The following is a 24650-nucleotide window of genomic DNA, read 5'->3' on the forward strand; positions in this document are numbered from 1 at the left end:
GTTTTCATTCTCTTGTTATTTGTACAGTCAGCCTTTGATGAGTCTCATAGGCAGTCTGAGCATTTCCTCTTCGTATCGTTTCCCATAATTGATTATTGAACTCCATTTGCCGGGCTTCTAAATCCGCAAACCTTTGTTGTATAATGGCATCATAATCAGGTTGTGCAGGATGAGAAGACGGAATATCGTTGGCTCAGGAGGATAAATAATTTGAGAGGCGGACCCAACCCCTAATGCCTCTTTGCTTTTTTTGTTTTTTTTGTTTGAACAACTTTCTACATTTTTTATAGCATCCAACCAAATTTGACTTGGGTCGCGAGTTGGATGCTCTTCCATCAAAGAACGATATTCATCCTTCAATAAAACAAAGAAATCAATTACCTATAAACAAATTATTAATTGATACTTAAAAAAAATTAAATAAATAAACAAGTTTAATAGATTATTATGTTAACTTTTTGTGACTTGTTATTCGTCCATTGGGAACAATCCCCTGTTTAATTGTCAAAGACCTCATGTGTTCGTGTAAAAATTTCGTGAGCTGTGGGTCTTTGACCTTTTGATTGTTCCTGAAATATTAAATAAAAAACCACTTAAAATTAAACAAAAGATAATAAAAAAATTCAACATAATACTACTTAATTAACTAAATACTCACAAAATCCCGCATTGTTCTGGCGTGCGGGATTGAGCCACCTATATGGGTGGCTTCAGCTTTGTCTTTTTCTCCACGTCCATTGGAGGAATTCCTAGCCGAAATAGCTTTATTATCTGGGCGTTCCCAATCAGCCTTCCATCGTGCCCAGGTCTCATTATCGAAGGAAGGAGGTTTAAATTCAGGCTTGCTTTTAAATGTCCTGCGCCATTTGAAAAGCATATCCGCATAGCGCTTTGCGGCTTTTTCCTCCCATGACCTTCGAACGAAAGGTTCGAGGCGAGGGTCCATTTGTACTGTTTCTAAATACATAAATATTTCATTCTACCCTTGATGTGATCCTTTGTTTTACTTGGCACACACAACCAAGTGTTGAAAATGTTATCAAAAACATTCTTCTCTATGTGCATAACATCCAAATTATGTCGAATCATGTTAGTTTTCCAATATGGCAAATCCCAGAATATGCTCCTCTTCTTCCATCCAGCTGAGTATTTACTAACCTCTTTATTATGTTCCGGTGCATCTTCTTCATTGACTCTCAAAAAACCAAACTGGTCTAATTCATCAAGCAATTCATGTCCAGTCCGAATAATAGGTGGATCTCTTTTCTCAACAATGCCTGATCTGAAATTTGTTCTACTTCTCCTATAGAGATGACTTCTATCTAAAAACCTTCTATGACAGTCAAACAAACACACCTTCTTGCTATGCGTAAGGTAGAAGGCTTGTGAATCATCCATGCAGTAAGGGCAAGCATATCGGCCCGCAGTACTTCACTCGGACAACATCGAATAAGCTGGAAAGTTATTGATCGTCCACATTAAAGCTGCTCGTAGTTGGAAATTCTCCTTTCTTGACACATCAAATGTACAAATACCCTCCTCCCACAACATATTCAGCTCTTGTATTAGTGCTTGAAGATATAAGTCAATGTTGTGCTTTGAATTACTCGGCCCAGGGACAATCATGGTCAAGAACATATACGGCTTCTTCATGCACATCCATGGCGAAAGATTATATGGTGTTAAAATGACACGCCACGATGAATACTGTTGACCGGAACTTCCAAAGGGGTTAAAACCATCTGTACACAGACCAAGCCGCACGTTTCAAGTCTCCATTGCAAAGTCTGGATGCATGTCGTTAAATGTCAACCACGCTTCAACATCGGACGGATGTATCATCTCTCCATCTTTAGTGCGGTGCTCTGCATACCACCTCATATGCCTAGCTGTTGCCTCTAAAGCATAAAATCTTTGTAATCTGGGGCCTAGGGGGAAATAATGAAATTGCTTCTGCGAAACCTTATCGCCTTTACCGTTTCTTCTCCATATAGAAGTTTCATAAATATAACAGCAAGTTGCATTCGCATTATTCCCCCAATATATCATACATCCGTTAGAACAACAATCTATCTTCTCAACGGGTAATCCAAGGGCAGCTATTTGTTTTTTCGTTTCACAGAAGTTGTTTACCATCATATTCTGTTCTGGTAACGCTTCGTTCACAATAGCACAAATATCGTCGTAACACCTCTCAGTGAGACGATGGTCTGTCTTCAGGTTTGTAAGTCGACCAATAATAGACATCTTGGTGTGACTTTTACAACCTTCAAATTAAGGACTATTTACAGAATTTAACATTTCAAAGAACTGTCGACACTGAGGGTTTGGATATTCGTCAACGTGTACCGGTGGTTCATTATCTACTGACACTACATCATACTAGGAGGGAAGAAACTGATGGTAAGTGTCTGGAAATACACTAGCTACTGCATCATGCACCATCTGTGAGTATGGATTTGGATTGTTTGACGATTGCTCTCCCACTACTGCTACAACATCAGATGTTGTTCCTATATCTGTATTTTAACGATATCCCCACTCATAGTAATTTTCAACAAACCCCCTTCTCATTAGATGTTCTCTTATTTCATCTGCTTCCTTATAACAACAATTTTTACACTTTTTACAAGGACATCTAATCTCAGAACTCATGCTTTTTGTACGAACAAAATCTAAAAACTCTTCCAACCCTCTCATAAATCTTAAACTAAACTTTTCATTTTTTCGTCGGATGTACATCCAACTTCTTTCTTGCCTAAAATTCATTTTTAACACCTATATATAATATAATAACATAATTATTCAACTAATTAGTAAAGTAAGTTAATGAAAATAACAATATATGATAATAATAATATAATTATTGTAATAAAAATTATTAAAACAAACTAATGTCAGTAAAAATAAAATATAAAATAATAAAAAATATAAAAAACTCAAGTAAATAACAAAGGAAATAAAATATGTACTAATCAAATAATAAAATTAAATCAAATTAATGACAATACAAATTAAATATAAATAATAAAAATAAATAAAAACAACTCATATAAAGATAAAAAACAAGCTACATAATAGAATAAGAAAATCACTAACCTCTTCTAATTCTTTAGTTTCCGAAATATACGATACACAACAATTCTGCAGTCTATTTAAAAAAAACATGGCGACAACACGGCGACTACAAACCCATCGCCACTTTTGAATTCAAATTCAAAAACATGGCGACCAAAGGGCTACCAACAGAACTGTCGCCTACATTTACAAAGAAATAAAACCAAATTCACGGTAATTCTGGCGACCAAGGGGCGACAAACAACACCCGTCGCCATGCATCAAAATAAAAATAAAAAAATACTGTCTTTCTTGGCGACGAAATTCCGACGAGACAATCCGTCGCCAGGTAGAAAAATAAAAAAAAAAAAAGGAAAAAAGGCTGTGGGCGACCTGCTAATGACGACTTTTCCCGTCGCTATCTAAATTTCTCAGTTGGCGACCAAACTCTCTCTCGCCTTGTCGTTGCCATGGGCGACCAGCTCTTCCCCTCACCATTTTTCCATCGATAAATCAAGAGTTTTTTGTAGTGTTAAGAGTAAATATTTATTTATAATGTTTGATTGATAATATTTATTGTATAGCTCTGTAAATATCTTAGATTAGTTCTATATTATAATTATTAATTTATCAAAACATTTATCGGTTATTCTTGTATAACGTAGATTCCGTTAAATGTATAAAAAGACTAAAAAATTCTTTTCTACTCCGGCCTAATTCAAAAATACTGTTTGTCTCATTACAGTAGCACTTAATTTAACACTAACTCTAAAATTATTTTTTAAGCTATAATTGATTTAAAACCGGCTATTAAAAAAATCAGGTATTAAGCCATGATCATTGCATTCAATCCACCATTTTCTATTTTCTATATTATTAGTTTTAAGATTTTTTTTGACTTTAACAAATTTCTGAGTTATAAAACTTGACAGTACTGTATTAAAAAAAGCAAATTCTTCAGTTCAATATAACCCTATAAAATTATATAATAAAATGTTAACATTTGCATATATTATTTTATAAATATTTTATAAAAAAAATATAAATAAAAATTAAAAACTAACTGAAAGTATCAAGATTGATAAATAAAAATTTCCATAGCTTTTTTCCAATTCGAATAAATTGATCAAATTTAAATGAAATAGAAAAAATTGACTTTAGTAACAATTTTTTATTGTTATTCATTATTTTACCAATTTTTACGTTTATAGCAATATAAAAAGGAAAATTCTACGATCTAACATGAATTAAAATAATAAAATTTATAAATTTTTTTAATTTTTTTTCTTTTAAAATTCATTTGATTAGAAATAAATAAATCTATCTTTTATTCTCACAAATCAGGGTGTGGATAACAAAAAATTATTACCTAAACTATATTACACTACAAACTTTTTATGGGATTGATTCGATAGATCTACAAGTTCAATCATTAAATTGCTAATTAAAGAACAATTATAGATTACAAAAGAACTTGCCTTAAAAATGAAAAAACAATGGTTAAAAGTAAATCTAACACCAACTTCCAACAAACTTATAAACTAGCTTAAAATTGATTTTCTCATTCATGAGCACGTTTACAACTCTTTGATTTTATCGAATCTTGCGATTTTCAATTCATATTGTGCACGTTATGCATAATTTTACCTTGTTATATTTGATAGGTTATTTTGTGTTATTTCAAATGTTTTAAACGCAATAAATATGATGGTGAAGATTCGTTGTCAAAACATGTAAATTAAATGATGAGAAAGACCCTTTTGCTTTTAGAGCACTTTCAATAGCGAGTAAAAAAAATTCTAACTAATTTCTCTCTACACTTTTCCTTTCTACCACATCAAAGTGTGAAAATGTTAACTAATTTAATTTATCCTATCAATGAGAAAAAAAATACTCCTCACTACTTTTTCCCTCCTACTTTTTTACTTTATTCATTCTTTTTACTTTCTTAGTTTTATTTTAAAATTTATTTTAGATGGTGGGCCCTTACAAGGAAGTTCCAAAAATTTCCAAAAAAAATTTGGATGTTATTTTTTGTAAGAATGACTCGCTTGCCTTTCTCATTAATGTTAATGTCAATATATACAAAGATTGTCACTATACTTTAGGAAACTAAATATTTCCTAATATTCTACATAATCACAAATATTATACAAAAATATGCAAGAAATCAAAGAGATATTATTCTAAGATATTTCAATATTCTAATACACCCCGCAGTCGAATCGGGCGGTTTGGAGACGTTGAGACTGGAACGAAAATCATCAAATAATACTTGAGGAAGGCCTTTGGTGAAAATGTCAGCAATCTGATAACGAGATGGAACATGAAGCACCCGAACATCACCACGTTTAACTTTTTCTCGAACAAAATGAATATCTATCTCAATATGCTTAGTGCGCTGATGATGGACCGGATTACCAGCTAAATAAACGGCACTAATATTGTCGCAATAGACAAGGGTAGCTGTGGTAATAGGACAGTGCAGCTCAAGAAGTAAATTGCGAATCCAGCAAGTTTCAGAAACAACATTAGCAACACCACGATATTCAGCTTCAGCACTGGATTTGGAAACAGTAGGTTGTCGTTTAGCTGACCAAGAAATTAAGTTATCACCTAGAAAAACACAGTAACCAGAAGTTGAGCGGCGAGTATCAGGACAGCCACCCCAATCAGCATCGGTATAGGACAAAAGAATTGAAATATTAGAACGATGTAACTGCAGACCATAGGGAAGAGTATCCTTGACATAGCGAAGAATGCGATGAATAGCAGCCATATGTTCAATGCGAGGATCATGCATTATAGAGGCAAACTTGCTGAACAGCATATGAAATATCTGGGCGAGTGAAAGTAAGATACTGTAAAGCACCAGCTAGGCTACGATACAAAGTAGGATCTTCACAAGGAGAACCAGCATTAATACAAAGTTTGCCGGAGGTAGCAACAGGAGTAGCAACAGGATTACATTGGGACATGCCAGCCTTTTCAAGAATTTCAGAGGCATACCTTTGTTGAGAGAGAAAGAGGCCCGTAGAAGTACGAGTAACAGCAATACCCAAGAAATAATTAAGAGGACCCAAATCCTTCATGGCAAATTCAGAGCTAAATTTGGACACAATGGACTCACGAAGTGAATCTGAGGAAGCTATGAGAATAATATCGTCCACATATAATAGCAGATAAGCAATATCAGAGCCATGACAATAAACAAACAAGGAATTATCAGAAATGTTGTTAGAAAAGCCAATAGTAGTTGCAAAAGTAGCAAACCGTTGATACCAAGCACGAGGAGCCTGTTTGAGACCATAAAGAGAGTTACGAAGAAGACAAACATGATCAGGACGAGTAAGATCACGAAAACCCAGAGGCTGATGCATGTAAACAGTTTCAGTCAAGTGACCATGTAAAAAAGCATTCTTAACATCAAGCTGATGAATAGACCAAGAGTGGGAAAGAGCAATACATAAAACAATGCGAATAGAAGCAGGTTTCACAACCGGACTAAAAGTTTCATCACAATCGATGCCTTCCCTTTGAGATTTACTATCACCAACAAGACGCGCTTTATAGCGCTCAAAAGAGCCATCGGACTTGGTCTTGTCACAAAATACCCACAAAGACCGAATGATATTAGCATGAGGAGGACGCGGCACCAAATCCCAAGTATGATTTTCAATTAAGGCATCAAATTCTTCTTTCATGGCTAATTTCCAGTTTGGGTCACGTAGGGCATGAAGAGGAGATGTAGGTAAAGGTGAAAAAGAAACAGATAAAGCTTGAGAGTAGTATCTGGGATTGGGTTTGAAAATACCATGTTTACTCCGCGTAGTTATACCGGTGGATGAGGAAGGAGGAGGTGCGTTGATTCGGCTGCGTGAGGCAGGCCCAATAGAGAAGGGGGAGGAAGGAGGGGACTGTCGGACTGGGCTGCGTGAGGCAGGCCCAGTTGAGGGGAGGGAGGAGGAGGAGTACTGGATTGAGGCTGGCCCAGTAGGAGAGGGAGAGAAAGGAGGAGGTATGTGGACTGGGCTGCGTGAGGCAGGCCCAGTTGAGGGAGAAGACGGGACAGGGGCTGGGCTGGTTGGGGAAGCTGGACGGGGTGGAGCTGGGCTGAGAGGAGTAGGCCCAGTGGGGGAGGAAGAGAGAAGATGGGATTGGAGTGTTACTGGGCTGCGTGAGGCAGGCCCAGTAGGAGAGGGAGGAGGTGGAGAGTGAGGGAGGTTATGTGGGCCGGACAGGAGGATAGGCCCAGTTGAAGAAGGTTGGCAGAGGGAAGGGGAATGAGGTATTGGGCTCAGAGATGGAGTAGGTCCAGAAGGTGGTGTATGCGCTGTTTTGAGCAAATTAAGGGGAATATTATCATCTAAAAATTGATAGTTTGGGGAAGATGAGGAAGGTGATTGAGAAAAAGGAAAAGTGGCCTCATCGAAAAGAACATGCCGAGATATAATGATTTTACGGGATGAGAGATCATAGCACTTGTAACCTCTATGAGAAGAAGGATATCCTAGAAATACACATGGAGCGGAGCGTGGTTGAAGCTTGTGGATAGTAGTAGAGGGAAAAAGAGGAAAACATAAACACCCAAAAACCCATAGATGAGTATATGTAGAAGATTTGCGATATAGAATATGAGTGGGAGTGAGGTTACCAAGAAGTTTAGAAGGAAGAATATTGAGGAGATAAGTGGCCGTGTTTAAGGCGTGAGGCCAAAAAGACGGAGGAAGAGAGGCATGACACAAAAGAGTGCGAATGATGTTATTTATGGATCGAATTTTTCGTTCGGATTTGCCATTTTGAAATGATGTGTAAGGACAAGAAAAACGAAGTGAAATGCCTCGACTAGTACAAATTTGACGGAACATATTATTGTCAAATTCACCCCCGTTATCGCATTGGAAAGATTTTATATTAAGCTCAAATTGGGTGTTAATAAAAGTATGAAAATTCACAAACACATCATAAACTTGAGATTTGCGATATAAAGGAAAAGTCCACAAAAAATTAGTATAATTATCAAGAAAAAGAACATAATATTTATATCCCGATGGACTAGAAATAGGAGACGTCCATAAATCACTATGAATAATATCAAAAGGTTTAGAACTCATAGTCATAGAATTAACAAAAGGTAATTGGATGTGTTTCCCTAAAGGACAAGAATGACAAACAAAATGAGGATCTTTATTACATTTAATTAAACTAGAGGAATACAAGGAATTTAAAACCGCATTTCCCGGATGTCCTAAACGGGAATGCCAAATACTAGAGGAAAAAGCGGAAAAAGCCGATGATGTGGAGGATGAAAGAGTAGCTCCATGTGCGGATGGAAAAGGATAAAGATCACCCGTGCTATTAGATCTCAAGACGATGCTCCCCGTGGCCAAATCCTTCACATAAAAGCCAAAAGGATCAAATTCAATGGAAACCATATTATCATGAGTGAATTTTCGAACGGAAATGAGATTTTTAATAAGTTTAGGTGCATGTAAGACATTTTTGAGGGAAAGGGATTTTTGGGAAGAAGGAAAAGAAATATGCCCGTGACCAAGAACTGGAATTAAATTACCATTACCGACAACAATAGCATTATTGAATTGATGCTTTAAAGGAAAATAAGGAAGAAGAGTACCTTGAGAACGAGTCATGTGGGATGTGGCACCGGTATCCATATAAAATTGCTCATCCGGAGTAGATAAAGAGAGAGTGTTCATGACATGATCGATGTCCGTAGGAATATAATTTGAAGAAGTATTAGTCCCGGTGTGATAGCTTTGTGCCGGTCGTGGACCAAGTACACCATCAGAATATCCATTGTTTGAAAAATGAGGAGCCCAGATGTAGTAGGAAAGGGGGCAGCAGGCTGGGCCCAAGTATGTCCGGCCCAAGAAGGCCTCCCATAATAAGAAGAAGAAGGAGAAGGACTTGGGCCAGAATGATTGTTGTTGGGCCGAGATGAATGAAACACAGTAGGTCTGAGATGAGGTTGATGCCAGCGTCCATACCCACTGGTGGAGCCATGGTGGCTGCCACGGTGGGTCCGGCCACCACGACGAGAGTGGCGGTGGCCACCACGGTGGTGCGAAGGGCCGCGGTTGTTAAATGGATCAGAATTTTCAGAAAAAGTACCTTTATTTGAAGCAAGAAGAGCCGTATCTTGAGCGGGAGAAGTATGCTTATGATTAGAGCGTTCTTCCAATTCCAACATAGAACGAAGAGTATCAAAGGAGGGAATAGGATTCATATGTTGAACCAAAGACCGAAAAGTTTTGCACTCCGAAGTTAACCCATGAAGAACTTGAAGAGCCAATCGATTGTCGGTGATGGAAGTGCCAAGATTATTCAGAGAAGTAGCAATACTTTCAATTTCATTGCAATAAGACTTTACATTGGAAAAAGTGGATAAAGCAATGTCAATAAATTGAGATTCAAGATGAAGGATTCGGGATGTCTTATTATTTTGGAAATTGTTCTCAAGACGAGTCCAAGCATCAAAAGCACAATCATCGGGACGAACTATAGTTTGAAGAAGAGAGGGATTAATAGAACCATAAATCCATGTTCGAACAATGTCATCAAGACGTTGCCAATCGGAATCTTTGTGAACTAAAACTTTAGAGGAGTCATCGGGAAGAATATGAGAATCCACAAGGTGAGCACGATAATGAAGTTTGAATAAAGTGACCCAAGTATGAAAATTGGAACCATCTTCATTAAGTTGAATGGGAATACTTGTTTTAATGTTAGTAATCAAAGTAGCGGGATGAAGGTGGGAGAGGCCATGGAGAAGTAAGATTAAAGAAAAGGAGGAAGAAAAGAAAGACAAAAAAAGTGGCGGCAGCTAGTAGAGCAAGGCTGGTCGGCAGTAAGGAGAAGGAAAAAGGAGTCGGGATCAAAAAAACCGAAGCTTCTGATACCATGTAAGAATGACTCGGTTGCCTTTCTCATTAATGTTAATGTCGATATATACAAATATTGTCACTATACTTTAGGAAACTAAATATTTCCTAATATTCTACATAATCACAAAGATTATACAAAAATATGCAAGAAATCAAAGAGATATTATTCTAAGATATTCTAAGATATTTCAATATTCTAATATTTTTAAGTTTTCACCAATATGAGTATAAACCTCAAAAAATTTTCACTCAATATGAGTGGTCTCATGACACGTGGTCCGTTAAGGATTCTAGAGATGAAAACATTTTTAAGTTTTCACCAATAGGAGTAAAAGCCTCAAAAAATTTTCACTCAATAAGAGTGGTCTCATGACACGTGGTCCGTTAAGAATTCTAGAGATGAAAAAATTTTTAAGTTTTCACCAATAGGAGTAAAAACCTCAAAAAATTTCCACTCAATAAGAGTGGTCTCATGACACGTAGTCCGTTAAGGATTCAAGAGATGAAAAATCCTTCAACAACATTAAAATTAGATATACCCACATCACAAAATTATAAAGGTAAAAGTTCTAACCAAAATAATATATCTAACAATCTTAGTTGTTTTGAATGTGGCTCACATTATCATCTAATCAAGGATTATCCTAGAGCTATTCAAATGTGACCCGACCCGAAAATTCGAATCGAAATCGAAAGTAAATCGACTCAAAAATATTTTCCTGTTTAGGTTTATCGAACCGATATTACCCTAACCGATTTACAACTAAATATGGGAAAACTGAACCCGAGCTGTGACCGATTTTGGTAACCGACATATAACCGTTAATCGAGATTACCAGAACCTAATAGTGACCGACCCGAGTCATATCCGACCCAAATCATGCTTGAAACCGAACTCGATCCGGCGAATACCGACTTAACCCGAACGAATTTTGAATCGAACTATTGTAAACCTGAACCGATTTTTAACATAGAAGTATAATCAACTCATATTCAATCATCTTATTAGTTAATCTAATAAAGTGATTGATATTTTAATAAATTAAATTTTATAAATACATGGTTTCATATATTTAGAGTTAATAATCAATAGTCAATGTTTATTTAACTACTTTTAATCAAATTACATGAAAAATGATAGAACTATAATTTTAATTTACTTTCAAATAAGTAAAAGTAACAATGTAATAATCACTACTTGATTTACATTTTAACTATTTTGCTTTAAGCAAAGAGAATCTTATCATCAATTAAAAAATTACTAACAATCTTAATCTGATATTGACTCGATCGATAGTCTACCCGAAACCCATCAGTACCCGGTAAACCGAATCTTATCATCAATTTCTACTTGACCTTCAACCGACACCGAACAGATGCTAACCCGATAGCTCGAATAACCATTCTTCAATCGAACTGTATTTCGAAAAATAACCAATCCGAAATATAACCGAACCGAATGACACGATCGGTTATTCTGAGTGATGATGATTAGAAATTTTTAAAAAAAGAGATGCTAGCAACATGTGAAGATTTTAATGATTCAAGTGATGATGAGGAAACTAAACACGCTAATATATTAGCTTGAGAGAATGACATGATACATTGTTTCTAGTTCTTAAAATGATTACTCGTATGCGTTTTCATTGTGATAGTCAATATTCTCAAAATATATATATATATATATATATATATATATATATATATATATATATATATATATATATATATATATATATATATATATATATATATATATATATATATATATATATATATATATATATATATATATATATATATATATATATATATATATATATATATATATATATATATATATCCAAATCCTATTTTAAATGAACTTACTAAAAAAATAAATTTATTGTCACTATCTAGTGGTTGTCATCCACGAAGGTCTCTTAGATCCTTCATATATATTTACATAAGAGCAACATGTTGATTTTCTTTCAAAACTCTGGGAGCACAACAATTTCAATATCTCTTGGGCAAATTGTGCATTTTTGAACTCCAAGCTCCAATATGAGGGATGTGTTCAGTCAATATTCAACTAATGATAAGTGAAAGAGATCATGGTGATTATAAGGAATTGCTCCATATTTTTAAGGGAAAATTGCAACAAAAGATTAATTGAAAACAACTTTTTTATTGTTACACATGATGTATATTTATGTACATTCGACACCCAAAAACCCCGATTAAGTGAGATCCTATTGTTCTCAAGAATTTGAGAATGCAATAAAAAATGTACTAATTGAGATCGGTCTACTTGGTTTCCGCCTCGTTCCCACTCTTATTTAGAAGAACCATTCCCTACCACGAGCTTCAAGCGACTTACTGAAAGATTCAGAAAAGTGTCCGTCATCCGGTTGGAATTCTTATCTATTTATAATTCACTCGCCTTAATTTGTCATAGATCACATTCCTTTTGGCTATTTGTATTTCGATATCTTAAGTGTCTTCCAGATTCAAAGTAGTCTTCTCACTCTAAATTCAGATTTATCTGTGTCTAGTTGGTGCAACTTAGATTGGGCCAATTGTCTTTTGGCACGATCTTTCTTTACTTGGCTTCTCGTTTTTAATTCTTTTGCATTTTTATTGTGACATGCATTTTGATTGTGATAGTTAATCTTCTCTTTATATATTGCACAAATCCTATTTTCCATTAACATACTAAACAAATTGTAGATTTTTGTCAGTATCCACATGATGTTATCGTTGAAGGTCTCATAAATCCTTTATATTTTTCTACGTTAATTAAGAGCAACGTGAAGAATTTGTTTCAAAAACTCTTAGCAGCACAACAATTTCGATATCAAGATAGCATTAAAGAGGTTAGTCAACTAATAAATGCCCTTTAATCCTAAATCCCTCCATACCTCAATTGGAATGTTATCAGGTCCAATCGTCATATGAGAGTTTCTCCTATTTCCTCTGTGACTATATTACTGGTTGACCCATAGTATGTAGTCTTTGAACGTAATAATTTTGTCCATCCTCCTCCTTTGGCCTTTTGTTTCGTTGACTAGTTGAGAGAAATAATTATGCCATCTCATTTTGATATCCTCTTGTCTCTGAAGCACTCATGTATCCTTATCCTTGATGTATTTTACTCTCTTTAAGTCATTTTTCTGTCGAGACTTAGTTTTTGCCAACTCAAAAAATATGCTTCTTCCCCTCCTTGGTGTCAAACTTCTGATAGAAGTCCTCATAGACATGTCTTTTTGCCTCTATTACCGCTATCTTTGCCTCCCGCGTTGCTTCTTTGTAGCTCTCTCTGGTATATCCTATTCTCCTCCTCTATGTATACCATAAGCCTTAAATTTATTGTTTTTGTCCTTTATCTTTATTTGTACCTCTTCATTCCACCACCACAACTCTTTATAATCCATTGATTTTCCAATGACATCCCTAAGGTCTCTTTTGCCACTTCTCGAATGGTTTTGGCGCTCGCCCACATTTGATTTACATTATCAGACTAACTTGGGTAGCCTGTCAATTTTATCTTTCTTGACAGGGTTATGATCATATTCCCTTTTAGTCTACCCCAAATGATCCATCCTCTGAACTTTATCTTCTTCTCGACAGTAATCTTCCTCATCTAAAACACTAGCACTAATAACCTATGTTGGGTGTGCATCGGTCCCTTTATATATTTCTACATAATATATTTTCTTTCAAAAGCTCTTGGAGCACAACAATTTCAATCTCTTGGGCAAATTGGGTATTTTTGACCTCCATGCTCCAAGTTGAGGGATGAGTTAAGTCTATATACAACTACGAATAAGTGAAAGACTTCATGGTGAATTGATTGCATAACTGAAGATAATAAATTGAATCAAGTAATTATAGGGAATTGCTCTCTATTCTCAACGGGAAAATTGCGACAAAGGATCAGTCGGAAACAATTTCTTTATTATCACTAATGAGGTACGATATTGTGTTCATCTTACTCTCCAAAAACCCAGATTAAGTGATAACCTATTGTTCTCAAGAAATTGAGATTTCAACAAAAAAGATTTACAAAATGTTGTCAGACAATGATACAAAACTAGAATTAAGAACGTGGTACACTAAAAATATGACATATCTTCTACCACAACTATTCTTTCTGTACTGCTATCTCTTTCTATGGCCAAGAACAAGCTCATATAAACTTAGGATTCTCATTCTTTATCTTGGATCTCTAACACAGCCACCAGGAAGCAGGAATTTGTATTTGTCAGAGTTTTCTATCAGATATGCAGGAAGGTGAACAGCAGAAGCGGAGCGAGGAATCGATCCCATCTTTTTTATCAAATCTTTGAAGGTATACTCTTCAGGAAGCATGTCGAAGAGATCGTCCCCTTTACAAATGACTTGTTGAATTCTTCTATGGTCTAAAAATTCTCTTCTTCTAACACGGTCTGCATGACTATACGCCGTCATCTTAAACACGAAATCATGAAGATACTTAAAACAGAAGCTGCAATGCCAACCAGAATCGGAAAGAATAAGATCTGATACTCGGGAATGTCTATACTGAGTTGATGGGTTATATATATGGGCTGTGGCGCGCCAGCTACTATAATCTACTGGGAATTCAAAGGAGTACATATAGTTCTTTAACTCGAGGTGCATTTTGGGTGGGACTCCATCACACCATTGAAGGAGTTTTATGGTGTGGGGACTAGGGATTTCATCTGCATCGGACATTATAAGGAGATCACCATTTGAAATCCCTGCCTGTCGGATCAAGTGATTCATTCCTATCCGATGCTCACTCTCAAGCATAAAGGGATCTTCGGGGGAACCAGGGCGTCTAACCCTCCCGGGGAAGAAACCATAGGTAATCTGACTTTTAGCAAAGGCAAAGCGATCACGGTTTGAAGCAAAGTAAAGAGGCTTAGGGATGCCGGTGAAGGTAGTATTCGACTCCATAATTACAAACTTTGTTACATAGGGTTTAAGCTCATGCCACCTTATCTCGACCAAATCCAGCTCATTGCTGAAAATGATAGCATCGAAAACACGACGAGGTTCTGAACGAACAGACCATCCGTGTAGGAGACATAGATGATTCATAGAAACATTTTCTGCATAGAAGTGAGGGAGACGAGTAAACGATGGAGGGGGTTTGTCCCATAGAGGCCGGAAGAAATAGGTGATCTTTTGATAATGGTTAATAAATCCAAATAGACAACTGGGTACGAGAAGGACGAGTATAATGGAAACAAACTTTGGTGTAGATCGCCTGGGAAGGCGCATAGGTCGAAGGGGCATTATATAATTGGAGGAAAGCTAAAGGATGAAGCAAGTAACATGTTTTCTAGCTCCTATGTTGCGCCATTGTACCTCTTTTATCTGCACAGATTCAAATTACACAAGATTAGCCATAATTTTGATCATAGATCTCAAAGTATAACAACATTTGACAAGTCTCCACAATAATCTCGTTCAGTTTCAGATCTAATAATTTCTTAAAAAAAATTTTAAAATTTGACTAAGTCACTTTCATCAACAACAAACTATATAAGGAAAAAAAAAAATTCAAAGTTGGATACTTATCAATAAAGGGAGCAAATTTTACCTTGTTTTAATATCTAAACAATTTTCCATTTCTAGATGACAATAGATCACGCCAAATTTCTGGAAAAAGAACCACCCAAGTTAAGTCTAAATAACCACAGTAGATTCGGGAACTCTTGCGTTGATGAAATCATAGAAAGTAGGCGAAATACAGCTGCTTATCTAAAGATGTTTAGTATTATGCTATATGAACTTGCAACCTTATGGACGTTTAAACATTGGAAATTTTTAGTAAAATTTCTGACTTGGCTAGATGGATGCATATATGTGTATGCCAAGAGCGCCTCGTTCCGAGTTTTTTAGGATGAAAGTTTAGGTCTAGGATGCAAGCAAAATGGTGCCTACAACTAGGGAATTTATAGACCATCATCATTTTCATCATCATCAACGTACCTAGTATACCCCGTTATAGAAATGATAATCAGTGCCTAAGGAGAGATAAAAAACGACAAAACATAGCCTAATCAAATGAGGTTACCACCAAAGAGATAGTCAATAATTTCTGTGTCAGCATTCCAGCATTCCAGGTAAGGTAACTTTAAGGAAAAGAACAATTTTTACGGTTTAGAGAAGGATAATCTTGTGTTTGCAGCACTCATTGGCACTTTCTCTCAAGCCATAACTACCATAAACTTTTATAATATAATTCTTTGAAATGGCACAATAATATAGTACTTTGACAGAGTTGGTTTGTAGAATTATACCTTACAAGTGATTGAAAATTGAGAAATAAGAATAAAACAAAGATTCATAACCATAGAGACGAGTATATAGCATATCCTCGGGACTATTAACATATACAACCCTGCGGAGCATACAGAATGTTGTCTGAGATTTAATAGAAAAAATTACTGAAACTCATAATGAACCACGAAACTTCAAAAATCAAAATCTAGTACTTAGTCATCTTCAACTTCAACAAAATCAATGAACTTCAGGGAGCTCAAAGATTCATAACCCTTTTGTTTAAACAACATAAAGCAAAGTACCAAGGTTCTAAGCTTCTTATACAAGAAACACCAGAAAAAACAAGATTCTCTCTTCTTGCTTTCATTTCTTCTCTCTTTCTTTCTACTCACTCTATCAGCAAATATTCTTATAATCAGAAAATAATGCTATTTTTAACTGAATTTGTTCCTGAACAAGTTCAACAAATTCCCATCACAACCCCGAAAAAGCTTACAGATTTTTCTTGTCGAAGATCAGAACTTTGAGCTTGAATACGAATTCTAAGTCTTACTTAACCAAAGTTTAGAGCAATAACACCAATTATAACTGAGAAAAAATTATTATTTTTAGCTAATTAGTTCATGAATTAGTTCAGTAAATTCCTTTACACACAACAAAAGCTAAAATTAAAACAGAAAAAAAAAAAAAAAGAATCATATAAAAGACGAGAAAATTAGCTTGAATATGAACTAAATTTCATCTAACACCAATTATAACTTAGAAATAGAAGCAAGAACAAAAACCCAGAACAAGTGTGATGTAGGAGTGATTCACATAAGTTTTCAGAAAAAGAAAAAAAAGTCAACGATTTTAGGATTATATAGATTTATGAATTCATAAACTCTAAGCTAAAAAGTAGGAAAAAGAAAGCAGAAACTTAGCATTAAAAAAGGGGAAAATCATATTATTACCTCACATTAATTAAATAGCAAGAATTTTCTCAAACATATCCCAGATAGATGGGAGAAGAGGGACGAAAAATGGAAATTGAGATTTTGTAAGTGTATGTATTAATAGCGAACAAAGCAAAGCATTTCATATGAAATTATTTTGTGTTCGTTCTTTTCTTGGCACAGAATTGTTTCATAGTAACCATATCCCATATGCCACATGCTCAACACAACTCATTATCAGCTTAATATACACGATTTAATTAAACTAGTATAGAAACTCTGTATAATATATAAATTTTTTAATATAAATTAATATAAAAATATTAATTTTAATTAATGATTTAACTATATAGTGTCCTTATCATATTTATCAGTTTCCATTCAAATATAATTATCATTATAATAATATTATAATAATTACATAACAAAGAATTAGAATGAATATTTATGCAAATCATACATACATAATTTATGCAAATAACTATAAGAAAACAAAAATAATAGTATTATATAACATCTAAAGATTTTGAAAGACCTCTTTGTATACAACATTATCAGTGCTAGAAGTTATCTCATCATTCTTATCACAAATGAGAATTTTAAGGCCTTTTTTACTAGTCACTCTAGAAATTGCAACGTGTAATTGTTCACGACTAAAAACAGGTTTAGGAAGGAACAAACTAACGTGCGATAGTGACTGTCCTTGGCTCTTATTGATCGTCATGGCAAAACACAATGACACTGAAAATTGCCTTTTTGGAGAGCAACTGGAATTTTAGAGCTATCAGGACGTGTGAGCGTGATCCTTGGAATGAAAACCTTATCACCGATGTTAGATCCGGATATAACAGTTGCTTTTATAACTCGATCGCCTAAACGATCAACTAATAATCGTGTACCATTGCATAAGTCGGCTGAATGATTCATGTTTCTACGCATCATTATTGGAGCACCAACTTTTAACAATAACTTATGGTTAGGAACTCCAAAAGCACGTATTGAGTTGAGAAACTCAATTGAAAATGTATCGTCATTGCTATCATAGTTACTGTCAGATTTGAAAATTAAATTTAAACTCAAGTACAACCTCTCTTCTTCTGGAAAAGTAATAATATATGTTCGTTGACCTTATCAACAATTTCGTTTGTTTGCGAATTCCAGGATAAGTTGAATCGTACAAGAACATTTTAAATTCATGTCTTGTTGGCCTATACTCGCCTTCAACCGTATAGACCGTGAATTTTGGAAAAAAATAAGACTTTCCTTTATTATTTTTTTGCATGTATTGAAAAAGCTGATTTTCCTATGATTGCCATCATTCTACTTCCCTGTAGAAATAAGAAATCTATATTAATTACTGTTTTGAATATGGTTTGTAAACAATGTCATTACTATTAGGTGACTTCACTTTTGATGATACAACATAAAAATATATTACAGAAGAAAAAGTTATAAAACCGTCAAGTAATCTCATCAGCTAGAATCATATGAAGTGTTTTTGAATCCTCTTTGTTTTTAAATTCCCAGATATGTATGACTTTGGCCTTAACCTTCCAATTTCCCCTATCACTTTTTATTTCATGAATATAATTTAAACCAATTATTAATTGAAGTAGAAAGCAACTAGGGCTGTTTAAAAGTGACTCGACCCGAAAATTCGATCCGAAATCGAAAGTAAACCGACCTGAAAATATGTTCTTTTTTTAGGTTTATCGAACCGACGTTACCCGACTTGAAGCTATACCCGAACCGGTTGACAATCGAAAATGGAAAAACTGAACCCGAGCTATAACCTCTTTTTCTAACCGACACATAAACGTTAACCGAGATTACGCGAACCTAATAATGATCGACCCGAGTTATATTCGATCTGAATCATGCTCGAGACCGAACTCGATCCGGCTAAAATAACCCGAACAAAGTTTAGATCGAACTACTATAAACCTGAACCAATTTTTACATAGAAGTATGATCGACTCATATTGAATCATCTTATTAGTTACTTTAATAAAGTGATAAATATTTTAATAAAATAATTTTATAAATACATGGTTTCATAGATTTAGAGTTAATAATCAATAGTCAATGTTTATTTAACTACTTTTAATCGAATTAGATGAAAATTGATAAAACTTTATAATTTTAATTTCTGGTAAAACAAGTAAAAGTAACAATGTAATAATGATCACTAATTGATTTGCATTTTCACTATTTTGCTTTAAGTAAGTGAACCTTATCATCAATTAAAAAATGAGTAATAACTTAATCTAATACTGACTCGATCTATAGTAGTTAGTAATTCGTAATTCGTAGCCGAGTTCTACTTGAAAAATACCCCAACGCGATCTGTACATGGTAAAACCGAACCAATTATTAACTGATGACAACCCGCGACCGATTGAAACTCGACACGAACTTCAACCGACACCGAACTGATGCTAATCCAATAGTTTGAATAATCAATCTTCAACCGAACCGTGACTAACCGACCTGACCCGAGTGTGACCCGTCGCAACACGCATCCGAAATATAACTGATCCGAAATACAATCGAATCGAATTATACCCGTCTGAAATCGACCCAATCACCCGAATGAACACCTCTAAAAGCAACTGTAGAATTTTCATGAAAATTTGAAACCATTAAGCGAAAAAATTAAAAAAAATGAACAATATAATCTAAATTTCAAAAATATTCCAAAAGCAAGCGTGAAAATCCCAAACCTGAGGATTGGAGCTGTTCGCAGTTACTAACTGCGAGCAGCTACTTGGTCCTGTTTGGCTGTTCGCAGTTACTAACTGCGAACAGACCTACTGCACAAAAACACGCATTAGTTTCTTTTTTTCCCATTTTTCCCCATTTCTCAAAACCCTATCTTCACACTCGACATTCTCCTTTTAAAACCATTGATTCAATCAATCAATTCTTGCATTCCTCTTTCATTTTGGCACTTCAAAATTAGTGTGGGATACTCTAGCTTGCTCAAAGGTAAACTTGTTTGTGTTTTTTTTGTATATATGTAGTTTTTTAGGGTTGTGTTCAAATTTGCTTATTTTTTCAAATGTAGGTTACTAGTTGTTAAATCAAGACTATTCTTAATCATCCATAAGCATTGAAGGTAAGTTTAATTGTTTTTATAGCTTTATGTTGTTTTTTGAAGTAATGTAGTTGAATTAGTTGAATTCAATGTTGATAATATTATTAGAAATAAAGTAATATTATTAGTAATAATTTTTAGACCAAAAAAGATTATAATCAAATGAATATAATGTACTTGTATGGGCATGAACTTGATGATGATGTTGATTTTCTTTGTATTAATGTAGAAAATGGCATTATTTCGCATGATTATAGTATGTTTTTGGAATGGTTGTATTCAAGAAACTAGTGGCAAAGTTCATTATGTTGGGGGAAGACGTAAGTTGTTTGCTTGCAATTCGAACATGGAGTTGAACCACTTTAAACGTTTTATATGTTCTAAGATTGGATTGGACTCTACTAGAAGTACCGTAAATATAAGCTTTAAATATGACATGAATGGAGAATTGTTTGCCTTTCTTGTTGAGGATGATGAGGCTATATATGCTATGTGGGAGCATTCAAAGTCCACCAAAATTTCCTCTTTTGAGTTATACGTAGAAGAAGTACCATTAGGAAATGTAGCTGCTTCTAATCCTACTCCTACCCCTATGCCTATATTAACTCAGGAAATAGTATATTTCGTCGTTTCTTCCGCATCTTGTACTTTTTCTCAACCCCCTACGAATCAAGTTCCAATTGATTAAATGGTTAACTTAGGAGAAATTGTTGAGATGAGACCTTGGGATGATGGAAATAAGAGTAATGAGCTCATTGAAGATCCTTCTAAGGATGATATGGATGTCGATGAGGATGCGCTAGCAAATGACATGACCCTAGGCAACATTCCTATAATCATTCATCCTACACCTTATGCCCTCAGTCCACCTTTAGTCGAGTATGAGGAGGACAACTCATGGAGGACTTGGGCTTGTGATACCACATACACCAAAGACGGAGAGTTTGAGAAGGGTATGATGTTTGATAGCAAGGAATCGTTGTTGGAAGCTATCAGAGTGTATCATATTCGCAGAAATGTGGAGTGCAAAACGGAGACCTCGAACCAAACTGTTCTTACCTTGAAGTGCAAGCGGGGTTGTTCGTGGAGACTTAGGGCTACGTTTGATTCTTTTTTATCTTCATGCCTTATTGTTACCTATAAGGGTAAGCATGGTTCTTGTGTATTGGGTAGTGACACTGTTTCGACTGGACATATTCACCTGACATCTTCTGTTATTAACAATGTCATTAGAAATTGTGTTGCTAAAGACCCATCCATTAAGGTATCTGTCATACGGCAGATGGTCAAAGATCGTTTTGGTGTGGATGTGAATTATAAGCGAGCGTGGTGTGCAAAGAAACAAGCCTTGTTGTCCATTTACGGGACCTGGGAAGGTTCTTACTCACTCCTTCCACGCTTTTTAGAAGCTTTGCAACATTGCAACCCGGGGGTTAGTACTTGAGTGGTATTTTAAGGAGGACAATGACACGGGTGTATATGTGAGACCTAATATTAGGACCTTCCAACGTGTCTTTTGGACCTTTAAACCTTGCATTGAAGGCTTCAATTATTGTAAACCTCTTATCGCCATTGACAGCACACACTTGTATGGTAAATATCGTCATACCTTATTGACTGCCATTGCCCAAGATGGTGATAAGGGAATCTTTCCATTGGCCTTTGCCTTGGTAGAGAAGAAGAATATAAGTGCATGGTCGTGGTTTATGGCTTGTATTCGTAAGCATGTCACACAGATAATGGGTTTATGCGTTATTTCTGATAGACACGCTGGTATTTTAGCAACCATGGAAGAGCCGGAGTGGCAACCACCTAATGCTTATCATAGGTTTTGCTTACGCCATTTGCTTAGCAACTTCAATCGTGCTATGGGTAATGTTTAGTTAAAGAAGTTGTTTGGTAAAACAGTTGAGCAAAGACAACAAGTTAAGGTAATGAATGGTTTAAAGGCAAATGCGACTGCAAAACGAGAGGTAATTTTCTAGATTGATGACGTGGGTGATATGTCTAAGTGGTCATTGTGTCATGATGGAGGTCATAGGTGTGGCGTTACTAACACGAACTTAGCTGAAGTTTTCAACTATGTGATGAAGGGTGTACGTTTCTTACCTTTGACAACACTTTTTGAATTCACCTTCTATAGGGTAAACGAATACTTTGTTCAAAGACGTGAACGTGCTAGCCCATGGTTACTTGGAGGACACATGTACACAGCGCATGCCACTAGGATTATCAATAAAAATACTAAGAAGGCAAATTTCCATGACATAGTCGCATTTGATTATAGAAGTGGTGTATTCGAAGTTAAGACTAGGAGGGTAACTAGAGGATCGTCCAAGGGGGGGTAAGATTCAACATATAGACTTGAATCAAATGAAGTGCACATGTAACAAACTTGAGATATACCACCTTCTTTGTTCACATATACTTGCTGTTTACATCAAAAAACACCTTTCATATGAGAGGTTCGTGGATCCGTGCTATACATCTCAAAGTTATGCAAGTACATACGAACATTACTTTATGCCAATGATCAATAAGAGGTAAATATTTCAGTACTCATTAACATTAGTACAATTTAATTAACATATCACTTACATTTTCATGACATGTATTTTAGTTTTTGTGGGACCCATACCCTGCGGAAGCCTACTCAGCTGTACCCGAACACTCAGGGATTCATTCAGGTGCGTGGAGGGCTTATGTGCCACTCATATGCTTCGACATTGTCGAAGTACATCTACCAGAGCGCGTACTGCGCCAATATGCCGATTAAATAATATAATGTTACATTAACTAAATATTAATTGCAGGCACAAGATGCGGCAGCAATGATGCGGTACAGCGACGAGAAGCCGGTGAGGGAGATTGCACATGGCATGCTCTTCGGCTTGCAGTTCCAACACTTCATACCGGAAGTGGCTGCAGAGTCCTCACCGACTACCGCCCATACGCACGTCTCATCTCCTGCTTATGACTATCATTTGGAGGAGATGGACCATTAATACCCCGTTGACGTTGCAGGGACCTCGCAGGCTGGGCCATCACAGCCATCACAGTACCAGTCACCTCCACAGCCAGAACGACACCCGAACGCCTTTTACTATCGTAGGAGGCGTAGGAGACCAACTCAGTTGGATAGGGTATGTTGGCCTCTTAAGGTTTTGATGATGACTTCACTTGTAAATAAACAAACATATTTTTAGAGATTGTTTTGTAGGTATATATCCGATTTAATGTGAATCGTTGATGAAGCCTATGACTTGATTCGTGAAAGATGTATGTGTCTCAAATATCCAAGAAGTTGGGAAATTGCTCTGGAAAACAGTCTGCTGTTCCTAGAGTTAAAGTTCTGACGAATGTTGTAGATGGAGACAGTACGCTGTTCCTCACGATGCAGGTCTGAAGAAGATATTAACTGGAAATTACGAATATTATGATTTCTGTTTTTAGTTAATGTAAAAGGTTAAAATTTAATTAGTTGCTTAATTAAGTTTATTTATTAATTGGCAAAATGATTTTAATTCGCCTAAAAACATGGAGAAGATCAATTCCTTGTTTATCTCCTATAAACTCGGACATCCAAGAGACTTGTTCTCTACTTTGAATTAGTCTCCTACATTTTAGGATCTTCCTTTTACCCATGTAATATTAACCGTGCAAGAATTCAGCAGCTATTTTCCACCTCTACTTCCAACTAACTTCCCACTTTCTTTGGGAGCAAGTAAGTTATGGGAGTCGTGGGATGAATGCACCTCATGGAGAACGTGGGCTGAGTGCACTGATGGCTGTTCCCCTTATAAAAGAAGGAAATTACGGTTCAGATGGGTATTGATGCATGATTGAGAGTGTCCATCAAAGGGAGATTAATTGAGAAAAATATTCAAAGTTTTTAATGCCAATTAATTCATAATATTTTTCTTTAGCAACTACTTAATTTTAATCTTAGTAGAGAATGGCCTTGTAAAGGGTAATTGAGTGTTTTGTTGTAATTAGACTTATGGGAAGTCTAAGGGAATAGAGAATAGAAACGTGAGAAGAGAAAGAGAAGGAGAGAAGAGAAGAGAAGAGAAGTGGGCCTAAGTAGAGAAGCTTTGAGTAAAGCATTTAGAGAATTGAGAAGCTTCAAGTGAAGCAAACATTGTTTTGTGTAATTGTAACTAATTGCCTAAACATAGTGAGAATTTTGAAATCCCGGGGGGTCGTGGTTTTTCCTTCTTATTAGGCCAAGAAGGTTTCCACGTAAAAATCCTTGTCTCCTTTTATTATTCTTTTCGTTTTTAAGTTTAAGTTTTTGTTCTATACTTATTATAATTCCGCAAAAATTAGAGGCAAAAATCTTAAATCTTCAACACAACAATTCACTCCCCCCCTCTTGTT

General features: G+C 35.5%; 2 protein-coding genes and 1 pseudogene across 4 annotated transcripts; all 3 read right to left on the reverse strand.

Moving 5' to 3' along the window:
* Positions 1 to 497: 497 nt before the first annotated feature.
* LOC130828644 (uncharacterized) lies at positions 498 to 946 on the reverse strand. Its single transcript, XM_057694608.1, has 2 exons — positions 659 to 946; positions 498 to 569 (listed from the first exon to the last, which is right to left on the reverse strand). The coding sequence occupies exons 1-2, from the start codon at positions 944 to 946 to the stop codon at positions 498 to 500; spliced, it is 360 nt and encodes a 119-aa protein (XP_057550591.1).
* A 12931-nt stretch (positions 947 to 13877) lies between these two features.
* Positions 13878 to 17391, reverse strand: LOC130828203 (uncharacterized). Of its 3 annotated transcripts, XM_057694055.1 has the most exons (4): positions 17192 to 17391; positions 16256 to 16356; positions 15553 to 15611; positions 13878 to 15326 (listed from the first exon to the last, which is right to left on the reverse strand). In XM_057694055.1, the coding sequence occupies exon 4, from the start codon at positions 15243 to 15245 to the stop codon at positions 14157 to 14159; it is 1089 nt and encodes a 362-aa protein (XP_057550038.1). In that variant the 5' UTR covers positions 15246 to 15326; positions 15553 to 15611; positions 16256 to 16356; positions 17192 to 17391; the 3' UTR covers positions 13878 to 14156. The 3 variants fall into 3 exon arrangements, with proteins under 3 accessions (XP_057550038.1, XP_057550037.1, XP_057550039.1); XM_057694054.1 differs by lacking the exon at positions 16256 to 16356; XM_057694056.1 differs by lacking the exons at positions 15553 to 15611; positions 16256 to 16356.
* Positions 17392 to 17690: 299 nt separating this feature from the next.
* LOC130828646 (uncharacterized) lies at positions 17691 to 18359 on the reverse strand (annotated as a pseudogene).
* Positions 18360 to 24650: the final 6291 nt, after the last annotated feature.

Source organism: Amaranthus tricolor, chromosome 12 (assembly GCF_026212465.1).
Source record: "Amaranthus tricolor cultivar Red isolate AtriRed21 chromosome 12, ASM2621246v1, whole genome shotgun sequence".
Lineage (NCBI taxonomy): Eukaryota > Viridiplantae > Streptophyta > Magnoliopsida > Caryophyllales > Amaranthaceae > Amaranthus > Amaranthus tricolor.

Excerpts from the sequence above, each read along its gene's own strand:
- LOC130828203 (XM_057694056.1), bottom strand. The coding sequence starts at position 15,245 with ATGCCCCTTCGACCTATGCGCCTTCCCAGGCGATCTACACCAAAGTTT.
- LOC130828644 (XM_057694608.1), bottom strand. The coding sequence starts at position 946 with ATGGACCCTCGCCTCGAACCTTTCGTTCGAAGGTCATGGGAGGAAAAA. Across the intron at positions 570-658 it reads CCAGAACAATGCGGGATTTT|GAACAATCAAAAGGTCAAAG; the intron begins GTGAGTATTTAG and ends TTAATATTTCAG.